The 25,844-nt window shown below is 34.8% G+C and overlaps 1 protein-coding gene across 5 annotated transcripts in view; it reads right to left on the bottom strand.

The window, feature by feature from the left end:
• Window positions 1-1,606: 1,606 nt before the first annotated feature.
• Window positions 1,607-25,844, bottom strand: part of LOC149787327 (ATPase WRNIP1-like) — a 47,622-nt gene continuing 23,384 nt past the window's right edge. The window contains exons 5-9 of one of the 5 annotated variants that reach the window (XR_016425150.1): window positions 23,182-23,337; window positions 19,198-19,277; window positions 12,194-12,359; window positions 3,175-6,680; window positions 1,607-3,108 (exon numbers count right to left, since the gene is read on the bottom strand). Coding sequence is in view for 2 of the 5 variants with exons in the window: in XM_089977867.1 (XP_089833993.1) it covers window positions 6,583-6,680; window positions 12,194-12,359; window positions 19,198-19,277; window positions 23,182-23,337 (500 nt within the window). In the remaining 3 variants the exon portion in view is untranslated. Of the gene's footprint in view, window positions 6,681-12,193; window positions 12,360-19,197; window positions 19,278-23,145; window positions 23,338-25,844 lie in introns of those variants that run through there. The other 4 variants (XR_016425151.1, XM_089977867.1, XM_089977868.1 and 1 more) reach the window with 4 other exon arrangements.

The raw sequence follows: 25,844 nt of genomic DNA, 5'->3' as shown, positions 1-25,844 counted from the left end.
CTAAGTCTTATAATTCAACATCACAGCTTACCACGCCACCAATTCCCCCCCTTAATGGTCATTATCATGACAAAGCCCATTACAAAACTAGCAACATGTACCTAAAATAAATCAAGATCATCAAGTTGTGCATAAACTAAAAATTAATAATCATTTTAATTGAAATTTACAACCAAATCAATTCATGATGAAATCAACATCTAAATGTTATAACAGCCTTAATCCATCTCCAACTGCATGTATATTACTTTGTAAAAATACATATAAAACATAAATATGGGCCTTGTGTTCAACCAAAGCAAAAATTACAAATCCAAGGAGCAGTTAAAATAACCTGTTCATAATCCAATTCTCAACAGAATTTACATTTTCAGCAATCTTCTTGTCATTAGCAATTACTCGTTTGTCAATTAACTGAATCATCACCAACTCAACCTACCTGTAACTTTTACATGTTAACAGAATGCAACTAATCTTCTGCTGGCCACAGGTAGATGTGTTATTTAACGCTAACCTGGCTGATGTTGTCTGGCTTGTTGGAGCAACTCTGACACCATTATAGCATTTATATAACATATAGAACTTGAAATAGTTTCATTTAAATACAGTTGTTGATATAGAATATATATGAACATCAAGAAATGTTGGCACAAAGTCACATCACTGATGCAACCAGTGAGTTAAAGGAAACATAATAACATCTGAGGTTTAACATTATTTTTTTTTAAAATTGTATTCCGCAAAATTAGAAAAAATTATAAACAGCTAACCACTGTTGCCACTAACCTTTCCACCTGGAGTCGTAAAGCTCTCCCTGTTAAACTAGGGTAGTTTGAGTCCATTACCAATCATATTATGTTCCAAACCATTGTGTACCAAGAACTACACATGTACAGTACGATAGTGTATCAAGCACCATCTATAATGTGCCAAACAGTGGTATGGCGATAACCATATATGTATCAAACCATGATGCAGTGGAAATTATCAAATTCTGTTAAATAATTGTGGAATTAAAATGACTGGTGTCTGCATATTAAACTAGGTCAGATTTGGTCCAATGAAAATGCAGAAATCTTGCACACAAACTGATTTTGGTCTCTTGTGGGTGTGGATAGAGGGGAGAGAGAGAGTGTGTGTGTGTGTGATTTGTGTGTGTGTGTGATTTGTGTGTGTGTGATTTGTGTGTGTGTGTGTGTGATTTGTGTGTGTGTGTGTGTGTGATTTGTGTGTGTGTGATTTGTGTGTGTGTGTGATTTGTGTGTGTGTGTGTGTGTGTGATTTGGATTATTAACCTTGCTTTAACAATGTTTCAGTCATATCACTACGATGTCTACAGCGTGGCAGTTTATAGTGATGTCTAGCACTGGGACATTGTACCACAGACATGTAGCATGATGTCCCACCCATTATCCTGACACCAGGCCGACCAGTCCTAACACTAACCTCTTAATGTTGAGTGCCAAGTGAAGCAGCTGTTAGTACCATTTTTATAAGTCTTAGGTATGACTAGGTCGGGGATCAAATCAAGCTCCCACAGAAAAAGAGAGAGACACACACACACACACACAAGTTCATTAAATAAAATGGAATGAACTGAAGGAGGTTTTGTTTAAATTCTTTTAATCTAAAACAAATTAGAATGATCAGTCAGTCATAAATCAGAACAGCTATATCAATAACTAGAAATGATTAGTGTTTGAAAGTAAAATCATGTCTCCCCCTCCCCATGATAAGTAATGACATTATGTGATAATGGTATTTGACATAAGGAATTAATACACAAAAAAGCACTGTCCACCAAAAACATCATGGTTCTAATGACATGAAAATCAAGTTATCTACAAGATGCATATCAAATTTAACTTCTCTTCCTTAAATGGTGTGCTAACATGTTTTTTTAAATCAAAAATCCAAGTCCAAAAATGTTCAAAAATATGCTAAACAAAATGGAATCACTGTAATGCTCTAAAAAATCTATAAAGCCTATCTAATATAGTATGATTACCAAACTTCACAAGTCTATCTCAAGTAATGTTTGGTATTCATGTCCAAAATGTATTAAAATATGTATAAAAATATATAAAAATACAAACATTGAAAAAATGGCCTGAAAATCTCAAAAGGTCATTTAGTTTTCAAAGTTATGATTACTTACTTCATAACTATATCCCAAATTGAAACTGCACCCTTGCGGGCAATTTTAACACTGGCAAAACCAGTCGTGAATCATGTCAAACTAGGTATGTCATTGTTGAGATCAGTGCTGCAGTGAAAACTGGCAATCTGTACTTCCAGCATTAGTTTATTTAGTAATTAAATCACAAAGGTTTTAAAAGTAGCCACTTATATAATAATGCAAATTTCGACCAGACTATATCCAGTTGTTGCAGGATCACGTGACTTCATGACCATTGTATGTATTCACAATGTTGACAGTTCAATGTGATTTTCATTATTGTGCTGTTTCAATTTGGAATTTAGCTGCTAAGAGTGTAAGCACAACTTAAGAAAATGAAACCAACATTTTAGACATGTGTCATGTCCAACAACAGACCTCAACTTTATGATGCAGGCTTTCATACTAACATTGAAATTATGTTCAATTCTATTGAGTCAAATACATGCAATTCTCCCTAATAGCCTTTTTAGAACCTGCAAATGAATTTCAATGAGGGTTAACAAAATTCCAATATAACCCCAAAATAAAATCCAGATGGAATTATGTATCAATGTGTCAAAGATTTAGCTGAGTGGACATGCTTCCAATCAAGAGTTGCATGCATTATCTTAGTAAAACAACTGACTGAAGAAAATTCCTGTAATTTAACTCAAAAGTCACTAAATTTACTGTCAATCAAATCACAAGTTTTAATACATACTTTTTTCTGCCACTGGTTTATCTAAATATGCCTCCTGAAAATTTTCACCTTTTCCCCAACTTTGACGAATTTTTGCAAAATTATATGGTTCATTCAAGTCACTAAATTTCTCATTCCTTACATTTTCTTACTAAGCATGGTAACCATGCAATCAGCTACACCTTACAGCACTGAAACCCTGTAATCAGCTACACCGTGAGCACTGAAACCCTGTAATCAGATACACCTTACAGCATGTGAACCCTGTAATCAGCTACACCTTAGAGCATTGAAACCCTGTAATCAGCCACACCTTACAGCACTGAAACCCTGTAATCAGCTACACCTTACAGCATTGAAACCTTGTAATCAGCTACACCTTAGAGCATGGGAACTCTGCAATCAGATACATCTTACAGCATTGAAACCCTGCAATCAGATACACCTTACAGCATGTGAACCCTGCAATCATATACACCTTACAGCACTGGAACCCTGTAATCAGCTACACCTTACAGCATTGAAACCCTGTAATCAGCTACACCTTAGAGCATGGGAACCCTGCAATCAGATACACCGTACAGCATTGAAACCCTGTAATCAGCTACACCATAGAGCATGGGAACCCTGCAATCAGCTATACCTTACAGCATGTGAACCCTGCAATCAGCTACACCTTATAGCACTGAAACCCTGTAATCAGCTACACCTTAGAGCATGGGAACCATGCAATCAGATACACCTTACAGCACTGGAACCCTGTAATCAGCTACACCTTACAGCAATGAAACCCTGTAGTCAACTACACCTTACAGCACTGGAACCCTGTAATCAGCTACACCTTACAGCATTGAAACCCTGTAATCAGCTACACCTTAGAGCATGGGAACCCTGCAATCAGATACACCGTACAGCATTGAAACCCTGTAATCAGCTACACCATAGAGCATGGGAACCCTGCAATCAGCTATACCTTACAGCATGTGAACCCTGCAATCAGCTACACCTTATAGCACTGAAACCCTGTAATCAGCTACACCTTAGAGCATGGGAACCATGCAATCAGATACACCTTACAGCACTGGAACCCTGTAATCAGCTACACCTTACAGCAATGAAACCCTGTAGTCAACTACACCTTACAGCACTGGAACCCTGTAATCAGCTACACCTTACAGCATTGAAACCCTGTAATCAGCTACACCTTAGAGCATGGGAACCCTGCAATCAGATACACCATACAGCACTGGAACCCTGTAATCAGCTACACCTTACAGCATTGAAACCCTGTAATCAACTACACCTTGGAGCATGGGAACCATGCAATCAGCTACATCTTACAGCATTGAAACCCTGCAATCAGATACACCTTACAGCATGTGAACCCTGCAATCATATACACCTTACAGCACTGGAACCCTGTAATCAGCTACACCTTAGAGCACTGAAACCCTGCAATCATATACATTTTAGAGCATTTAAACACTGCAATAATATACACATTAGAGCTTTGAAACCCTGCAGTCATGTACACCTTAGAGCACTGAAACCCTGTAATCACAGACAAATTAGAACATGTGAACCATGCAATCATATACACCTAAGAGCATGGTAACCCTGCAATTATGTACATCTTAGAGCATGGTAACCCTGCAATCTGGTACTCCTTAGAACATGGTAACCCTGCAATCATATACACCTTAGAGCATGTGTGTGTGTGTGATTTGGATTTGTAATGTAGCTTTAAAAAAATTCAGTCATATCGCTACAATGTCTGCAGTGTGGCAGTTTATAGTGATGTCTAGCACTGGGGCATCATGCCGCAGACATGCAGCATGTTGTCACACCCAGTCACATTATCTTGACACCAAGCCGACCAGTCCTAACACTAACCTCTTAATGCTGAGCACCAAGCAAGGCAGCTGTTAGTACCATTTTTATATAAGTCTTTTATACCTTAGAGCATTGAAACCCTGTAATCAGTGACATTAGAACATGGTAACCCTGCAATCAGGTACACCTTAGAGCATGGTAACCCTGCAATCAGGTACACCTTAGAGCATGGTAACCCTGCAATCAGGTACACCTTAGAGCATGGTAACCCTGCAATCAGGTACACCTTAGAGCATGGTAACCCTGCAATCAGGTACACCTTAAAGCATAGTAACCCTGCAATCTGGTACACCTTTGAACATGGGGAACCCTGCAATCTATTACACCTTAGAGGATGGGAACCCTGCAATCCAGTACATCTAAGAGCATGGGAATCCTGCAATCCAGTACACCTTAGACCATCCATATATCAAATTAAGTCCCTTAGATATATGATACTGGACATCACAAGCCAATTTCATTTTCTATTCACAAAATGGCACCCTGTCATCTTGAGAACAAGGTCAAGGTCACTAAAACCAAGCCAGGTCACAGGACCCTCTCAAGGCATCTGTATAACAAAATAGGTCTGTTTTATTCAATAGTTTTCAAGATCACACTTATAAATCATGTGTGATGGATGGTCAGCACAAAAATATGTCTCTATCCCATAATTTTACTTCCTCAAAAAGAAAAATGATATAACCATCTTCTAGGTCAATCTTTCAAAGAACAATTGTTTGCAGAAATTGTCAATCTTTAACATGAAGAAGCGTCTGTAAATTTAACTTTTATCACAATGAATTTCTGCCATGAACTTCATGTGGATGAGTGACCCAAATGAAGGCACACATCAATTTCAAGGCAGGCTATTATGAAAGCACACAATATCATAAAACAACTACAATGTGATCAGACACTGATGAAGAAAATAAGCGAAATATGATGGCAACAGGAGCTAATATTCTGACATACTAATAAACTGCTGAGACTTGTTTCTTGGGTATTATATCCCTATTATTAGCTCAACATGATGAATTTAACTCTAATTAAATGGAAATATTTTAATCCCTATTAAGACAAGACACATCAATGTAATTTATCCAGTCTTATGACACAAATGGAAATGTAATGGACAAAATATTACACATCAATGTAATTTATCCAGCCTTATGACACAAATGGAAATGTAATGGACAAAATATTACACATCAATGTGATTTATCCGGTCTTATGACACAAATGGAAACGAAATGGATAATATACGACACATCAATGTAATTTATCCAGTCTTATGATACAAATGGAAACGAAATGTACAATATAATCTGTCTTAAAATTTTTTAGGAATCAATTAATATTGACAACCAAAGTGGCTCTGATGTACTCCATACACTCAATTTAAGTAGACAGTAGTTCAGCAGACCAAAATATTTGGTAGACAATCTTTCACCTGAAGAACTCTGAGCCAAGCAAACACACTGGGAAGTAATCTTGTTTTATGGGTTCTGAGAAGCTGGGACTATCCTTCACTTGATGAAGTCAGAGCCAAGCAAATACACTGGGAAGTAATCTTGTTTTATGAGTTCTGAGAAGCTGGGACTGCCCTTCACTTGAAGAAATCTGTGCCAAGTAAACACACTGGGAAGTAATCTTGTTTTATGGGTTCTGAGAAGCTGGGACTGTCCTTCACTTGATGATATTGGTGCCAAGTAAACACACTGGGAAGTAATCTTGTTTTATGGGTTCTGAGAAGCTGGGACTGTCCTTCACTTGATGAAATCAGAGCCAAACAAACACACTGGGAAGTAATCTTGTTTTATGGGTTCTGAGAAGCTGGTACTGTCCTTCACTTGAAGAAATCTGTGCCAAGCAAACACTCTGGGAAGTAATCTTGTTCTACGGGTTCTGAGAAGCTTGGATTGTATTTGTAGTCTTTTCCATAGCCTGATGCAAAAATTGAATAATTAGTAGGTAGAGAAAACAGTGTAGATTAAGAATTCTAATTAATAAGAAATTACAAAAGTTTTAATAAAGGACATTGTCCAGGGTATTTTTAAATGTGAGGAAATGAAGACTATATTAGTGCCATAAACAGCCATTCAACTAGTATTTGAAAATAAAAACATATGAGAATTTTTTCCCGCAAAAAGTAAGAAGCTACATTTTCATCTCTCTGTACATTGCTAATTTATTTTACTATGATGGTTATTTCAGCACAAAGCCAAATGTACAAAGTGCTCAATTACAAAAGTCTTATTTAGGGCAATTTAAGTGAACAAAAAAATCACCTGCCAGTGTTTTGACTCAAATTTTTAAAACATGGCAAAAATATCTGGAATACGAGGTGAAAAAGGACAATGTTCAGATTTTAAATATCGGAATCTTAAGAAAATAAAGCCAGCAGAAAATCATAATAGACAAAAAGTATTGCTGGCTTTTAAATTTTTACAAAAACACAGTCGGCTCATAAAAACTTCTATATCCTGTGGACCACAAGTCAGCATTAATGGGTCATTCTGAAATTAGGGGATCTGTAATTAAACATAGACAAAATAAGTGTGAGTAAGCAACACTGTTCTATGTAGGTTTTTTTTCAACCTGTCCATTTATATTGATAGGTGGTGCAGCATTTCAGTCATATTTTTAAAAAAAGGGGCCAGTTAGCACCTTTCACTTGAAAACATGGGTCAGTGGTGTGATCAATGGACCAATCACATAATAAAATGAGATATAATTTATGAAGATTATTTTACCTGTTATCTGCATGAAAAACCAAAAAACCTAACCATCTTAACTTTAAGATTCCCCTCTATGGTGCCTACAACCATACTCTAATAGCACAGGAGAAGCTGAAGATGAAGTTATATGCATTCCACCATTATAGTCATCAGTCTTTGCAAAGTTTCAGCTTTCAAGCAATTTACTGAGGGTGCAATCATGTTTTTCTGCTTTATTCAACCAATGAAGACTGTTTGACTTCTGTCTCAGTTTTTGTGGATTTCACCAACTTGTTCACTAGATTGATCAAAATTGTTGCAATTTTGTTTTCATGATTTGAGCATATACTGGGATAAAGAAATCAGTTATTTGTTGTTCCATATCGACCTCTTAGAGAAACTTTGAAGAGTTTATAATTGATACATGATGATACATATCATGTGACAGGAATCATGTGCTTACAATTGTCAATGAAACTGCACATTTTTCTTTTAGTTAAAACAGTAGTATACATTACCTCTATACATAACTTGAATTTGTTTCATATTTTATCAAGGATACTACTGCAATTTGGTTGCAAGCTGAGCTTATATTTAACCTCTCAACCAATAAATATTACAGGAAACAATAAGAATATAATTATTTCTGGAAGATCCCAAGCTTTGCCATATGAGATTAGATGATATGGGAAAACTGATAGTCCAAGCAAAGCAACCTTTGCAATCAAAAAAGATCAAGATGGATTTTATTTTTCATTTTCACAAAACAATATTAGAGCAATTCATACCTTTAATCATTGACTGGCACATATGTATCAAAATAAAGGTAACAAGAGCCCTTTGAAGGGAGTGCATGGATACAGCCTGGATTTTATCTAAGCTAGGGATCTCCACCCTTGTCAACAAAACAAGGGAAGAGCAAAAACAATGGTGAGGGGGAATTTTTGCCATTTTGCCATTTTTAAATTTTTACCCAACACCTGATAATCCATCTTTGTTCCCACTCCATTCTGTTTAGTCTTTGTTGAGATCAAAATCTTCACAAGATTTCCCTTCTAGTTGTATAAGCATTAACTGTTGACTCTTTCAGAGCTTAGTCTGTTCCTAAAAATGTATAACTATTTTTACATGCTGATAACCCCCTATCACAGTCTGCTATCTTAAGGGGCAAATGCACAGATATCTTAGCTGTTTGTTATGGTTCTTTTGTACAATTTTCCCCAGTTTATAGGTACTGTCTCATGCATGTATCTGTTCCAAAAAATGTTCTGGGGATTCAGCATGTTGTCTGAGTTGATTTCATAAAATCCAAATATCAATTTCTGACATCAAAGGGATATTTTCCCCATAATTGCTGTAAATATTACACAACATGCCTCCCATCCTGGAGTTTTGCTGTAACCATATGAAGCATTAGTCCTGATTTCAGAAACTCTGCATCACATTTTGGTCTGTTCTTTGTTGTTTCATCTAACCCAGTATCTAACCTGATTTTTGTCCCCCATTTGGCAAAATCTCCTATTCAACCTTCACTTTATTCAGTCACTTTGGACATCTGCATGACTTGAATCTTTCGCCCCAACCAATGAGTACAGTCTCACTTCCGGAAATGGACCAAGTTTGCACATGCACAAAAGTGAGGAAAGGGATCACTTGCAGACAACCCAACCACCTGGTATGCACATTTTTCATATAATTTTGCATAATCTGCACACTTGCATGCCCTAGCAGTATCTCTGAGACAAAAAGACTATTTCCAGGAATTCATCATTAAGACCATTTCTGATTTTTAACTGCTGAGTGCTAAAACCATCTCTGATATTCTTAAGCAATAATATTTTAAATCTACTACTGTGTCAGTCTTATTGGATGTAAGATCAACACCATTTTCATTTAGGACAAGCCAGACACGATTAGAAAACATCTGGTTAAAACCTTATGTTGATGTGACCATCCATTCAGGTGCATTAGCAACAATATTTTCAAAGTGTTCATTGTGGCAGTCATAACTGAAATTGGATCAGTACCATAATGAGTCTTCTGGTGAAAACCTCATGTAGATAAGACTTTCCATTTAGGAAGACTACACATAACAAAATAATGAAGATGGTTGCCATGAAATTCCTGTGCTGATATGACTAACCATCCAGGAGGAGCATCGACAACAAGATTTTAAAGATGACTACTGTGGCAGCCATACTGTATGTCCAAACAGAACCAAGGTCATCTGTTGAAAACCCAATGTCGATATGACATTCCATTCAAGAGCAGCAACAGCAAGATTTTCGAAATAGCTGCCATGGTAGCCATATCAGATATCAGCTCAGTGCCATTTTCATTGAGGATGAAATCGATACAAAATTCTTTTAGTGAAAAACCCATATCAGTTATTATAAATAAATGGATAGATTACCTACATGTAAAGTTAGTTCAATTAACCTGGCCAACCAAGTCAGTGGTTGAAAGAACAATGCCTAATAAATTTAGAACATATCCCCAAACCCATGTAATCACTGACTGCACTGAACTTTATACAGATAATTCTCAGTCTTTGATCAACAAATCATTAATGTACTCAGACTACAAATCTCACATGACATACAAAGCATTGCTCAGAATAAGTCCATCTGGAATAATAACTTTTGTATCTATCTTTGGGCTAGAAGCATCAGTGACAAGCAAATTACACAATCATGTGGAATTCTAGACCTCTGTGAACATGAAGATGCCATTATGGCAGACAAAATATAATTGCTGATATGACAACACCAAGAGGACTCCAGTTGATAATACCATCTTTTAAACACAAATGATTTACACACAGGAAAGTGGAGGAGACTCAGTGAATAGCCAACCTTAGAATTTATGTTGAAATGGCAACTGAATGAGTAAAAAACTTCAGAATTTTATAGGGTATTATACCAATCACAATGTCTGGACAACTAAGTAAGATGTGAAAGTTATGTGCTGAGTTGTCCAATCTACAACCACCACTGATACTGGATGATTATAATACTTATTTTAATGCAAAAATACCAAAGATGACAACAAGTAGTTTACATGTGATTTAGATGTAATTTAACTGTATCCATTTAAGTATTTAAATATTTGTAATACTTTACTGTTGTTACATGAATAAAAGAATATAAATTGTTACAAATTTGTTAATATCATGATGGTGTGGCAAGCGTTTTACTAGGATAATTACTTCTTGAATAGATTGCCATTTCTTGCATGTGCTCTGTGGATAGACGGACACACAGGAACACATCCCTAATTAAAGGGGGGAGAACAATACAAGTTGCATGCTTTCTCAGCCACAACCATGGGTAATAATTATCAATCTCCTAAGCACAAAACTCCAAATCAAGACTAAAATGTTCAGATTGTACAAATTTTATATAAAAACAGTGTGACCCCATTAAAGCATGCTCCATTATAACACGAATTTGGATATAACATGGTCGCAGCATGGCTCCTTAAATTTTATATACATGTATTTTTCTCGCACAAGAAAAAAATTCTTTCTGAAAAGTACGAGAAAAAAAACGTAAAAGGTTTATTATGATTTTGGGGAAGAGATCACACATGAATACAAGACGATCGTGGAGTGGCTCCTTAAATTTTATACATATTCTTTTCGTACATGAACAAAAAAAAAAAATTTCTTCTTAAAAGTAGGAAAATAAAGTGTAAAATGTTTATTCTAGGATCGCATAGGGCTCGCCAATGTTGCAAACTGCTATTTTATTTTCCTTATTGGCGGCAAAATATACCATCTGGCGATTTTTTCTTTTGGCGACAATGTTGGCTGTTTAAACTTGTATATACAACCATTGGTTGGAATGGGGAAATTCAGAGGCCCCATGAAAGGAAGCAGCAAACCTGATATAAAATTAACTGAAATTCTTTGTCCATATTGACAATCCATCTTAACAGTGCATTGTTAACACAAGGAGGAGAATAATAACAAGACAAACTATCTGACACAAATCTGAAATAAAACTTGTACAGATCATGTAGGCATGTGGTACCAACAACTTGCACAGATCATGTAGGTATGTGGTACCAACAGCTTGTACAGATCATGTAGGCATGTGGTACCAACAACTTGTACAGATCATGTTGGCATGTGGTACCAACAACTTGTACAGATCATGTTGGCATGTGGTACCAACAACTTGTACAGATCATGTTGGCATGTGGTACCAACAACTTGTACAGATCATGTAGACTTGTGGTACCAACAACTTGTACAGATCATGTAGGCATGTGGTACCAACAACTTGTACAGATCATGTAGGCATGTGGTACCAACAACTTGTACAGATCATGTAGGCATGCAGTACCAACAATTTCTTAAACCATCAATATATACACTACTTGTAACATAAGCAATTAATGAATGCTCACAATTCTAAGTATTAAAAGAAACCTCAACATAATGTATTTGATGTTTATACCACCTCCAGCAGCGATTATTTTGTGTTTAGTGATAACTAAGTCTAACAATATTTGCATAGCATATTGATAACTACATCTAACCATGCTTACACAGCATAGTGATAACTATGTATAACCATGCTTACAAAGCATAATGATAGCTATGTCTAACATGCTTACACAGCACTGTGATATCTATGTATAACCATGCTACACAGCATAATGCTAATCATGTATAACCATGCTTATGTAGGTGAGACAAAAAAGATAACTGTAATAAGACAGAGCATTGGCTACCTATATCTTTCATGAGTTTGGTGGGAGCATTTCTCAGATGAAGGGGAACACCTGGAAGGGGTCCTTTATGGTTCCTTACACAGGCAGATGCCCTTTTGTAAGCCTGATAGACTTCTATAGACTTTGGGGCTCTTGCAAGGTACACAACACACTGAGCTAGTATTACCTGCAAAAATTAAAAAAATTAAAATTAAAATTAACTTTTTTAGTTCTTTCACATTTTTGTAAATTAACAGAATAAGAATACTTACAGATGGGCTTTGCAAAATATACTATGGTGTACTATATACATTTTATCTCCTACTGTGATTCATACTATGATGTATGATACACATGTTGTCTCATACTGATTCATACTATGATGTCCTACATAGATGCTGTCTCATACTCTGATTCATACTATGATGTACTATATACATGCTGTCTCATACTCTGATTCATAATCTGATGTACTACATACATGCTGTCTCATACTCTGATTCACACTATGATGTACTATATACATTCTATCTCCTACTGTGATTCATACTAAGATATATAATATACATGCAGTTTCCTACTGTGATTCATACTTCATGTACTACATACATGCTATCTCATAATCTGATTCATACTATGATGTACTATATCAGACCTGCCAACTCTTACGATTTTGCCATAAGTCTTACAAAATGTACCCTTAAATTACGGACTTAAGGCATACAGGCAAAACCTGCAAAAAAATGATCATTGCCAAAAAATCTGGAAAATTTGTTCATCCGTGTTTGATTTGGATCCAGGTTTTATATTAGAAGTAGTGAAACTGGTCAGAGAACCAGACTAACTTTACAGCAGCACGTCAGATGCTTTAAACTGCACATATTTATTCATGCGAAGTGTCTGCATGATCAAACTGTTGATCATGGAAAAAAAAAATTAAAATGACGTCCAGCAAGCAATGCATAGTTAACCCTTTACCTCACAGAGCATAATTACCCAGTGCAGTATGCTATAAATAGAACACCTGTTACCTATTCGACTCCATTCGCATAGGCCTGCCTATTAACTGTTAAGCAATGTAGTGGATGCTATGTTGAACAGCAATTTTAACCATTTTACATTTTTAGTACACATTTATTATGTGTGGAAAAATTTAAGAGTAAAGTCCGATTGTTATAGCTGTGTAATTATTTTTCACGGAAGAATTTTTTATGTGCTTTAAAATCTTGAGAGAATTTGTTCATTGTCAAGTCAGAGAGACTGCATGACTAACCATAGCTGCCATTTCTCATACTTGAAATTTACAAGTTTTTTGTCCACGTCTACATCACTAAGTCATCTGAATTTAACAATTTATAAAAACTAATTGCTGCCTACATCAATATCAGAGCCTTTACCTAAGTTATTGAACCTTTCATAGTTGTGATTCTAATCGTAAAAACTTCATTAAGTACTGAATGAAATCTGCAACCTCCATTTTGAAGAGTGGAGATTACAACCCAGTTACTTTAAATAGTAGATATCGACCAGAGCATAAACAGTGACCACATGATCTAACATAATTGTCATTCGCAGAATGACTGTAGTATTTAATAGGAGGTTTTCCCCAAAGATGGCGCTATGAAAACCAGCTTAAAATGGCTGATGTTTACAGCAGACGTCAAAAGGCGCTTCCATGCAAATGGAGTAGAGATGTCCAAAGGGGCTTGCATGAGGTAAAGGTTAAGACAAAAGGGGAAATAAGCGTCTTGAAAAGTGTTAATAATCAACACAGAAAAATAAAAAGGAATATTTTGATTCTTGTGAATATAAGCTGGAAGGGACACAATTATGTTTATTGGACATCACCTGCCAATTTGAGTATGACTCATGGTGGGAAACATGATTGCTGTCATCATGTGAAATGGAAAAAAGAATTTCCAAGAATTACATCAAGTTGAGAGATATCAACAAACCACTGAGATCCATAGGGTTTGGAACTAAAATTTGTGCAACGTACTAGTGATAAATAAAGTCTACGTGTATTTTACAAACTTTTCAGTTGAACATAATGTTTATCATCACTGCAAATTCCGAATACCGAACTTATAATTATGTTTCTAGCTTTACAATAACAGTTTATGATATTTTGTTACACCTTACTGAAAAATGATCAAACTTACAGAAAAAAATCAACTGCCTTACTGAGACGGACTCATCAGGGTTGGCAGGTCTGCTATATACATGCTGTCTCATACTCTGATTCATACTATGATATACTATACACATGCTGTCTCATACTCTGATTCATACAATGATGTATGATATACATGCTGTCTCATACTCTGATTCATATTATGATGTATGATATACATGTTGTCTCATACTCTGATTCATACTATGATGTACTACATAATGCTGTCTCATACTCTGATGTACTACATAATGCTGTCTCATACTGATTCATACTATAATGCACTTAATACATGCTGTCTCATACTCTGATTCATACAATGATGAATCATATGCAGGCTGTCTCATACTCTGATTTATACTATGATGTATGATATACATGCTGTCTCATACTCTGATACTTTATGTACTATATACATGCTGTCTCATACTCTGATTCATGCTATGATATACTATGTACATGCTGTCTCATATTCTGATTCATACTATAATGCACTATATACATTCTGTCTCATATCTGATGTACTATATACATTCTGTCTCACTCTGATTTATTCTATGATGTATGATATACATGCTGTCTCATACTGATTCATACTATAATGCACTATATACATGCTGTCTCATACTCTGATTCATACTTGATGTACTATGTACATTCTGTCTCATACTGATATATGATATACATGCTGTCTCATACTCTGATTCACACTATGATCTTTTATATGCTCATTTTTTCTCCATTAACTTTACATTGTCAGAATCATTCAGTATTTGTCCACATTGCACTGCTTCATATGCATGACACATGTCTAAAAGTAGTATGGTGTATTAGGAACTACTCTGATTGTAAACAAATAATGTATGTTCTTGTAGCAGACACTCATTTTAACCACCAGGCCATTTGTTTTCCACTGCAAGAATGCTTTTAAAACATCTTATTGCCAATTTCATGTCAAACTTATACAATGCTATCTTCAAAACAGAAGAAATATAGCAATTTCCTCATGCAAAGAAAATCTCATCTAGAACAAATCCGGGCATGGGAATGAGGATGAGTGCCAACAAAATCTATCACACTGTACATCCTGCAGATGCAAAAGACTGCTGTGGCCTCAGGTACTTGTATTTATTAGTGAAGAAGGAAAACTACTGACAACACTCAGTCCTATTCTATATTTTATTTTTTTATTTTACACAAGGTGATCAACTTCAGTTTTTTTAAAGCTGTTCCCTAGACGATTCTCATTAAATATATCTGCATAAAAAGAGAAATTCCAAATTCATTCCCAATGTACAATTTAAGGAGAGATGCTGCCAGGATTGTATCTTAAAGGGGACTTCACCCCTTGTCACCAAAAGAAGGGAAGAGTTGTTCATGGACGGTTCAAACTATGCAATAACAATTATTCCAGGGCAAAATGTATCAATCAAATTTATTTTAATCATTTTTGTCATGCTTGAAGACCCCAGATGTGTAAACAGTTGCCAACTCGAAAAACAGATAGTCGCGACAAGAATGGTTAAACAAAAATGGCATATTTCGTCGAGCATATTTTCATATGCGGGACTTTCAACTACAGTACAAGTCACATGGGTCATGTATGTGCATTTACTAATTTTACATTAGATGTAAATTCTTTTAAATTTTAACACTAATTTTCTTTAACCAAAGTCTATTCAGTCCTGATTATCGAATACTCTGCACCTTAACTGTCACCAAGAAACTTCCAGAAAAAAATTATCTATCACTACAATGGTGGCCATGGGTCAAAATACAAGCTCATAGAGTGGAATCATCACAATTAAGGGTCGTACGAATTTGTTTATCAATATGCATAGCTTTTATTGTGACATCAAAGCATGCAACATTCAATCTGGATTGTACTGGATCATGCCATTTTATCTAAAAAATGTTGACGTACTTTAACATTGATTTTCCATAGGCACCTCTCGGGGGCATCTAAATAATGACCTTCCAAAGAAATCTTTATGTATACAAATCCAAATGAAGTAAATACTTGCCACTTAAAGGTATGTAAAATCACATTCTAAAAATGGACACCCATTACTGAAATAGTTGATGTTGAATGCCTACCTGACCCATGTTACTTGTACTATAATCTGTGGGAGTTATCGCACATCATCATTCTCCAAGTGTGCGAATTCAAACATATTCTGTATGATTCACCCAAACACACACCCTGACAGCATCTCTAAGTACTTTACATATCAATGAGTGAAGTTTCTGTTGCTTTGCTAGTACTTCCTGTCTGTCATGCAGGGAATAAGCCACACTGATTGCTGATTGGTAGTTTCTGTTGCTTTGCTAGTACTTCCTGTCTGTCAGGCAGGGAATAATTGCTGATTGCTGATTGGTAGTTGTTATTTAACCTCGACCAGCAGTAACCACCAATAAGATTTGAATGTAACATACTTCACCATGTAACACACCGGTAGTGTAGCTTTCAAATCCATAAAAGTAGACAAGATCAAATTCAATGTAGAAACTTCGCGTAAAATTGGTCATTAAATCATGAGTAAAGTACTTCATTACATTCATTATGAACGTGGAACACGTTTGAAATGTACCTTTTATGCTGAACACGCTGCTGGGTTAAGATAATTAACATGGAAATGGGGTGGGGGCAGGTCACAAACCATGTCACTGTGTTTGAATTAGCAGATGGCTAGCAAGTATTCTCAATAGTCTTTCTTGTTTTTACTAATAAAAATAAGTGCTGTTTCAGATGAATTCTATATTTAAATAATAAGAAGGCGAGCTAATAATAATTGTTCAGAAATACTGAAGACTAAAATAACTTATATATGGTAAGTATCATTTTTTATCAATTCTCCTTCTCTTGTATCGATATGTGTATCGTTCCAACAAAAGTATTGATGCATCAATGAATCGTTTCACCCCTATTAAACAACCCGTTTCATCTATTTGAAAGTGGAGATGATAAAGTTAACGACGTGGACAAGTTCACTGGGTGACAAATGAAACTTTCAAACAAACAAACAAATGAACGAGATATTCACAATGTCAAGAACAAATGCAAGATAGGCAGTAATTTAAAATACCATTCTGATAATTTAAACAGCTATTCAGGAGGACTTTTCGTAAACAGAATGGTGCAGACTATTACCAGTGCTCTCTAGGGTCTATAAAGATTGCATAGAAAAGCCTATTGAGGTCAAGGGCTATCGCATATCTATCAGAGATTTAAAATTTTACTAGTTAGTCAAAACACTAAATTCAAGAAAAAAAATGCAACTCAAGGTTTTAGGAAACTAAGAGCCTCAGAGCCAATACGACAAAAAAGTATTATTTCCGCTGGCTAAATGGATGGTCACACAACAGCTGCTTTACAATTTTCCTCATTTAAGTATTTTGATACAATGTTAGGCTAGCAAAAGAAGACAAACAATGTATGATACAGGTCACAGCAGGGTTCCTTCCAACAGTGAGCAAGTAACAGGGTACAAACATGTCTTCTTTAGCTGGTAATAAGAATGGTAATAAAAATACTAACATTTATACATCCTGAATTTTCAAGATGTATTTATGTCTAACCTTTGTTTATAGAGATATTTCTCATTTGAGTATTTTTCTTTACACTGGTAAGTGTGTGTGACCAATTTGGAAATTACTTTATAAGTTTTTTTTTCTCAGATTGTTTGGATTCTAAAGGATTATTTCTTTTTTCTGGAAATATTATTTGCTGTGGTTCACAAAGGATTGTACGCATCAGCTCTATACTGTCTACAGTATAAGCCATTGCTTCCATTTTGGATTTTTTGGCGGGACTCGAACTTGAATTCATTTCATTATGAGGATTTCTAAAATTTAATTCATGGATTAAACTTGGGTTATTTTTGGATTTGATTCTTAAAACCGTAAGTTCTTTTCTTTTTTTTACAGTATATTTCCAGTGAAATAAATTATTTGTTAAACTTTTCAAAGCTTGTTGATTACACTCTTTCTTTTGTTGCTGTTTATTCGAGCTTAAACATGTAACATAAGAATTAAAGGCTCATCCGGGATTAATGAATTTTGGCTCAAATATTTCAGAAAACTTTGTCTTTTGAAATTTGAATTCCCCTAGATATTGAATTTGTTTGAACAATCGGCATAGAAACTGTACTGTAATTATAACTACATTTACACTGAAATCACATTCTCCTTACTGCACTGAATTGACTCAATAAATCCAGTCCATCATAAGCAGAAAAGCATAATTGAGTTGTATCAACAAAAAAAACAAAATCCATCCATTCCAGAACAACTGCAGAAGTTTTTTTAACGCGCATTCATTCAAAATATGACTAAATTTCAATTTTAAGTAGACAAAAATGAGATTAGTGGGTTCCCAATGCTCAATGAAAACTCTGAGCCATATACATAATTTACATAATTCTGTGACAAACTTTTCCAATTTTCTCATTGAAGTACCTTTTATTTAACTCCATCACCACATTCTATTTTCTGAATACCCCTGACTTCAAACTTCTTCAAAATAATAATATGTTTTAAAATAAGTATCACAAAGAACTTATGCACAGGTATAGGTTGTTGAAATCACTTTTCCTTTTTCTTTTCCATGATGAAAACTGGACAAATTGTTCAACTTTCCGAGGCAAGAAAGATATCTGGTCACTGGCTCTAAAAGTGAAGAAAATACTGGAAATTTTTTAATGTTATACAATTATCCATTTCTGAATTCAATGAATTTCTAGTTTTAAGATCAGCCTCAGCAATCTGATGCTGATGATGTTGTTTATATAAAGTCAACTCTTTCATTCATAACATAGGTATGTTAAACGTAATGATCAAAAAATATTCTTACATCACACTCTGGCATCCCTAAGAAATGGCAGGCCTGGTAAGCTGCAACAGCCTGATTCAATGCTAGAGGATCAGCTACACCTACACAGAAAGAAGAAAATGGAGGAGTCAGAAAACAGCAAAGCTCATCTGCAATTATTTACACAGATACAATAGGTTTGCTTTTTTCCAGTGTATAATGAATGGTGATGAAGGCAAACAAAGTGGTGTATATAGGTCACAGTAACCTTTCTCTTTGGTATGGTGAAGTACTATTAATTGCATTCTAATATTAAGTTTCCTGACTGCAAGCAAAAGTGTGCAACAAATATGGTTAACAGAAAAGGTGTGTACATAGTCTTCTGAGTATGAAAATATAAGTTTCCCCTTCCAGGCTTTAGCAAACCAAGACCATTACATTGGACATTTTGACCTCAACAATAGTAGAGCACTTTGTATTCCATGGTAAACAACTTTAGTAGATATGAGGACAATTCATCTATGGCAACTGTAGATAGAATAGCCACAACTATCTGAGCACTGTAGATAGAACAGCCACAACTATTTGAGCACTGTAGATAGAACAGCCACAACTATCTAAGCACTGTAGATAGAACAGCCACAACTATTTGAGCACTGTAGATAGAACAGCCACAACTATTTGAGAACCCATATGATTTTAAACAATTGCTCCCTGTGACTTTAACCAGTGGCCTCCTTGGTTTCAACTCTTTAGTAATGTTCCTTTCCAAAGATGAATTAGTGGCAATGTCTGATTATAATTCACTGATACAAATAGCTGATATTCCATGTCCCCTGCTTATGTAAAAACTCATAGTTTCAAGCAATTTGCATACTTATTTTAATTCTCTACATTCATCATTTTTTGTTACCATGAAATAAAATTGAGCATAAGCAGTATATAAAATGACAGTACATGTACTACTCCAAAGGTTACTAATAAAATTAGTATTGGTATAAAACTTGAGAGTGCTTGACCACACAGTACGTCTGTAGGAGTCTTGACATATGCAGGAATGGAGGAATGTGCATTATCTGGATGACTCTTATACTAGCTATGCTAGTAACCAGCAGTCTTATACTAACTATGCTAGTAATCAGTAGTCTTGTACTAGCTATGCTAGTAACCAGTAATCCTATACTAACTATGCTAGTAATCAGTAATTTTATAGTAGCTATGCTAGTAACCAGTAGTCTTATACTAACTATGCTAGTAATCAGTAGTCTTATACTAGCTATAATAGTAACCAGTAATCTTATACTAGCTATGCTATGCTAGTAACTAGTAATCTTATACTAGCTATGCTAGTAACCAGTAGTCTTATACTAGCCATGCTAGTTACCAGTAGTCTTATACTAGCTATGCTAGTAACCAGTAGTCTTATACTAGCTATGCTAGTAACCAGTAATCTTATACTAACTATGCTAGTAACCAGTAATTTTATACTAGCTATGCTAGTAACCAGTAGTCTTATACTAACTATGCTAGTAACCAGCAGTCTTATACTAGCTATGCTAGTAAACAGTAATCTTATACTATGTTATGCTAGTAACTAGTAATCTTATACTAACTATGCTAGTAACTAGTAATCTTATACTAGCTATGCTAGTAACCAGTAATCTTATACCAGCTATGCTAGTAACCAGTAGTCTTATACTAATTATGCTAGTAACCAGTAATCTTATACAAACTATGCTAGTAACCAGTAGTCTTATACTAACTATGCTAGTAACCAGCAGTCTTATACTAGCTATGCTGGTAACCAGTAGTCTAGAACTGTCAATTTATATACGGCCTGTTATGCTAGTACTCTATGGTCTAGAGCTGTCAAATTATACAGTGCTTGTGCTAGCACTCTTATGGTCTTTTATTTAATACTTATGCTAGCACTCTATGGCTTAAAACTGTCAAATTATACACTACTTATGCTAGCATACTATGGTCTTGAACTGTCATTTTATACTCTACTTATTCTAGCACCATATGGTCTGGATATGTCAATTTTATATACTACTTATACTAGTACCATATGGTCTGGATCTGTCAATTTTATATACTACTTATACTAGTACCATATGGTCTGGATCTGTCAATTTTACATACTACTTTACTAGTACCATGTGGTCTGGATCTGTCAATTTTATAGACTTCTTATTCCAGTATCTGATGGTCTATATATTTAAATACCACTTATGCTACACTGTTTATGGTTATATAAACAAATACACCTGTACCTCAATAACCCACACTTGCCTGACAAGTTTACCAAGTTTGGTTGAAACACGACAATGGAACCAATGAAAACAACTAAACATCAAGGGTGTCAATAAAGGGCTATAGTTTACTGCCTAATAAAGTATAACAAGAAAAAAGCCAAAGTTTACAAGAACTTGTAGTACCATGCATACAACATTACACATCAGGTGCAATTAATTTTCCTTAAAAAGTGTGTTCATTAAAAGAACCTTTGACGAGTAACAAATTATTTTAAAGGAACAACTTTTCAAGTCTGTAAGCCACTGCAGTTTCTTTGATTCATTGTAGATCCTATAATATCGTCATGTCCAGCTAGTTGCATATTATTCGAGTTTTTCATCATGAATACATTAGCAGCAGTACAAAACACTACCATGATAGATCTAAGAGTGTTTTACCTAAATTGTTATGCATATTCAATGACAGGCATTATAAACTGAATCCCATCCTGATAATAATAAATAAAAGTACATAAAAATAAAAGAATCACAATCACAAATTGAGAGAAGTGTAGTATTTACACTATGAATGGTTTACATATAAATAGCTGTCAAATGTAATCATTTCAATATTACGGCATCATTTCAGTTCTTGTATACTGTGCATATATTTTTTTAAAAACTGTAAATGTTGCAACCTTAAAAGTAACCATAACCTTCAAGCTACAAATTCTAAAATACACTGGGTTCTTATTTCAAGAAACATATTTACCAAGTTTGGTTATACAGAAATTCAGTTACTGTCCAGAAATGAACTGCATAAGTAAGCAATGACCATGTAATTCAAGCTACTCAAATCTATAGGGCTCTTTCTTAGGTATTAGCATGACAATACATCTTCAGAGTTGTATCAAAATCCGTTCCACAGAATTTATCATCTGGAAGCATAACATATGGGTGAAATCTATTTTTCTTTTGTTGCAAAAATGTCCTTGATCAATGGGCCATTGTCCAAATATCTACAAACTTCTACCTTGGGTTAAGGAAAAAAAACACTTGAAAAGTTGCACTGAAATTTATATGCTATAAATTCAGCTATCATCTGGAAAGTGAAAGCATGGACTAGATAGATCTGATCTTAACCTTTGAGAAACCAAAGACAAAAAAGATTCATTCCAAATGAATTCCATTTGTCTTGAATGTGCTATGTACTAATAGTCTTGAATGTGCTGATGCACCAAGGGTCTTAATGCGTTGATGTACCACAATGACACAATTTAGTACGTCTTCAGTTCTCAACAATCCCAAAGTGTTTAAGTCAAAATAACAATGAGCACTTTGTAATTTCAATGAATAATTTAAATATTTCCTCTCAAATTATAAATGATGGTAACTATAAGTTCTTTTCATTACCGGTAAACTGATATCAGAACAGGAATGAATAATTTGGTTATATATATCTCAAATGACATATGTCACACTTCATGGAATCATGACAAAATCATGCAGGAATCAATTAGACAAACATCAATCACAGACATAAATTAAGCACACAATATAGATAAAATAGCACATCATGACCTTGTGAGTTAATAACCCAAAAATCAATAAGGTTCTTTTTTGGGGCTAAGGGAACATGTACCAAATTACATTATGACCTGGAAACAAAAACTGATGGCTAGATGCTAAAACACATGGACAGACAACAGTAAACAATAATACCATGCAAAAGTTCATAGGAAGATATAAAAACCTTTATGATATTAAATGTTAGTAGAGAATTTCTAACCAACATCTTCACTGGCAAATCGCACCAGCCGCCTGGCAATATAAAGTGGAGTCTCTCCCCCTTCTAGCATCCTAGCCAACCAGTAGAGGGCAGCACTAGCATCTGATCCTCGCATTGATTTGTGTAATGCTGATATGATGTTGTAATGTTCCTCCCCTGTAAAGTTGGGCAAAACTCAATTTTAGGACTGTGTTCTATCAGACAGCAAACCAAAACTACTTTTCATGGCTTTTTTAAGGAGACACTGCCATCTATGCTTCATCCAATCCACACATGATAATGGCAGATGCAGATTCCATTTTAACTGTTACAAAATGATAAATTAAAGGTCAACAGTCAGGTTGTGCAATAGCCCATTATTTATATTGTCAAGCAATATTTCATTATTCATTATATAATTTTCATAAATTGCCAGTGTAAATATAATGACTGGACATATCGTCTCATGATGACCGTATCATGTTCCAAGTTTCAAAACAATCCACTAGAAACTATAATACACCTCTCCCTCAATAACTTGTGCACAACAGGGTCCAAAAACATAGACCGCACAATACGCAATGGCACGAGTTACTGAGGGACCTCCCCAAAATTCCACAAAACATCCAGAAAACTGCGGATTGGGGGTGTGGTGGGAACTGGACTGTTTAATGAATCTTCCTTTTATAATCACACTGAGAATTGTCAACAGAGCACTTTTTCTGATGAAGTTGTTAGCTATTTTGTATAAATTACATTTATTTTCAAAATGTCCAACATCTGAAAGTTCCATAACGTTATTCCAACTAGTTTTAACAACCACCTCGTGCATGCGAAAAGATTCGTGTATTATGTCACTTCTTTTTGTTTTGTTGATTAGTCTGGTTCAAGGAGTGGATTGGATAGTATTGTGTGAAACACGGAGTCCTCAAAGTAGGGACCAGACTAATTACTGATATACCACCAAAACAAGATTCCTTTCTTTTAAAAACAAGCGACATCTATTTCATAAAACATTTGTCTGCATCAAAACTCGATTTTATTATTGTTCAATTAGGAAAAAACTGATGCCATGATTTCACTGCAAATAATAGTGGAACTTCTTATCATCCTGAAGGATATCTCTAAGTGCCAACCCAGGAACTCTCTGAAACTCATTTTTCCCAAAATGGTCTGTATTTGTGAAACAAAGATATTTATTTTACAAAGTATTCATTTCACTTGGCTGCCTTGCTATCATTGATCACAGCTATGATTGAGTAGGTTAGTTTGAGGTGGTTTAATTACATTACATTTACAATAACATTAAAAACAGTGTTCAATTGATCAATTAAAGGGAGATCACCTGATATTCGACGGGGCCACTAGATCTTAAGCATGTAGAATTTACACGATTTTTAACTTTTTTTTTTAAAATTCCACCTTCTTTATTTGATCCAAAATATGTAGTTAACATAATAATACAACAGAGGCTAGCTTTTAATTCATTTCAACACTACAACAAATACTTCCATTAGTCAGATATCAAAACACAGTTGGCACTTAATTAGGTTCTCAGAGAAATGCTCACAGGCATAGCTGTTACAGTAGATGGACACATTTTAGGTTTGATTACAAGAGGACACAATGCATTTATGATGATTACACTTAAAAGATGGTAACACAATTAGCTAAGAACTAATCTACCTTGAGGCCCTAATACATAGGAATTTATTTATTTTAGTTGCATCTCTAAAGCCACTGGATATATTGGATATGGAAGAAGGAAATGGAGTGAGCATTTCTAATCTCAACTGAAATACTATTCCAGAGCAAAGTTCCAGAGTATTGGAAACTTTTTAAAAATAATTCCTTATTTGGTTTGGGAATTTTATACTGTTATGAACATGTAAGGACCTTTTGGTCACTCACAGGTATCAATTTTGCCCCATTATAATGAAAACATTAGGACCCTTTGGTCACTCACTGGTATCAATTTTGCCCCATTATAATGAAAACTTAACAACCCTTTTTGGTAATTTTAGTATTTTTCACACCAAGTTACGACATATCTAAATTCTACTCATATCATTTTCTGTAAAAATACTTCACCAAAATTAAAACTAATTACTACAAACCTTCAAAAAGTTCAGTTATTTTGAAATATTAATTTCACTTAGAAGTAGAATTAATAGCAGATGACAGAAGACATGGACATTCCTGTACAAATTATTTGCAAGTTTTTGAGGGTAAGTTTCTGCAAGGTAATATAGATATGACTAATATAATGGTATACTTTTTTTAGTTCACCCCTAAGCAGAGAAAATATTCGCAAAGGAGAACCTAATATTAGTTATAAATTATCTTCCAGAAAAAAAATTACATTGAAAAAAATATAACTGAATACTCTTGTTGTCGAAGTTTGTAATTATGGGTTTTCAGTTATTTAAGCATTTTTTTCAGAATCCTGGAAAGGTAGACATACTTGATCATGCAAAAACAGACTTGAAATGTTTTTACATTTATTTTCAACACTCTTAGCACTACCATCTGATTTTTATTGGCCACAGGAATTGGTTTGAAAAAATAAAAATTATTTTAGGTTTGTAAGCCATTGCAGTTTTTTTTTTAAAGTCAATGTAGATCACATAAAATCCTGCTATGTCCTGGCAGAATGTCCAGCTCAATTATCAATTTTCATCATG

The sequence above is a fragment of the Sinohyriopsis cumingii genome, chromosome 12, assembly GCF_028554795.1.
Source record: "Sinohyriopsis cumingii isolate HCF-2022 chromosome 12, ASM2855479v2, whole genome shotgun sequence".
NCBI classification, from domain to species: domain Eukaryota; kingdom Metazoa; phylum Mollusca; class Bivalvia; order Unionida; family Unionidae; genus Sinohyriopsis; species Sinohyriopsis cumingii.
This window is presented reverse-complemented; position numbering and strand designations above follow the sequence as displayed.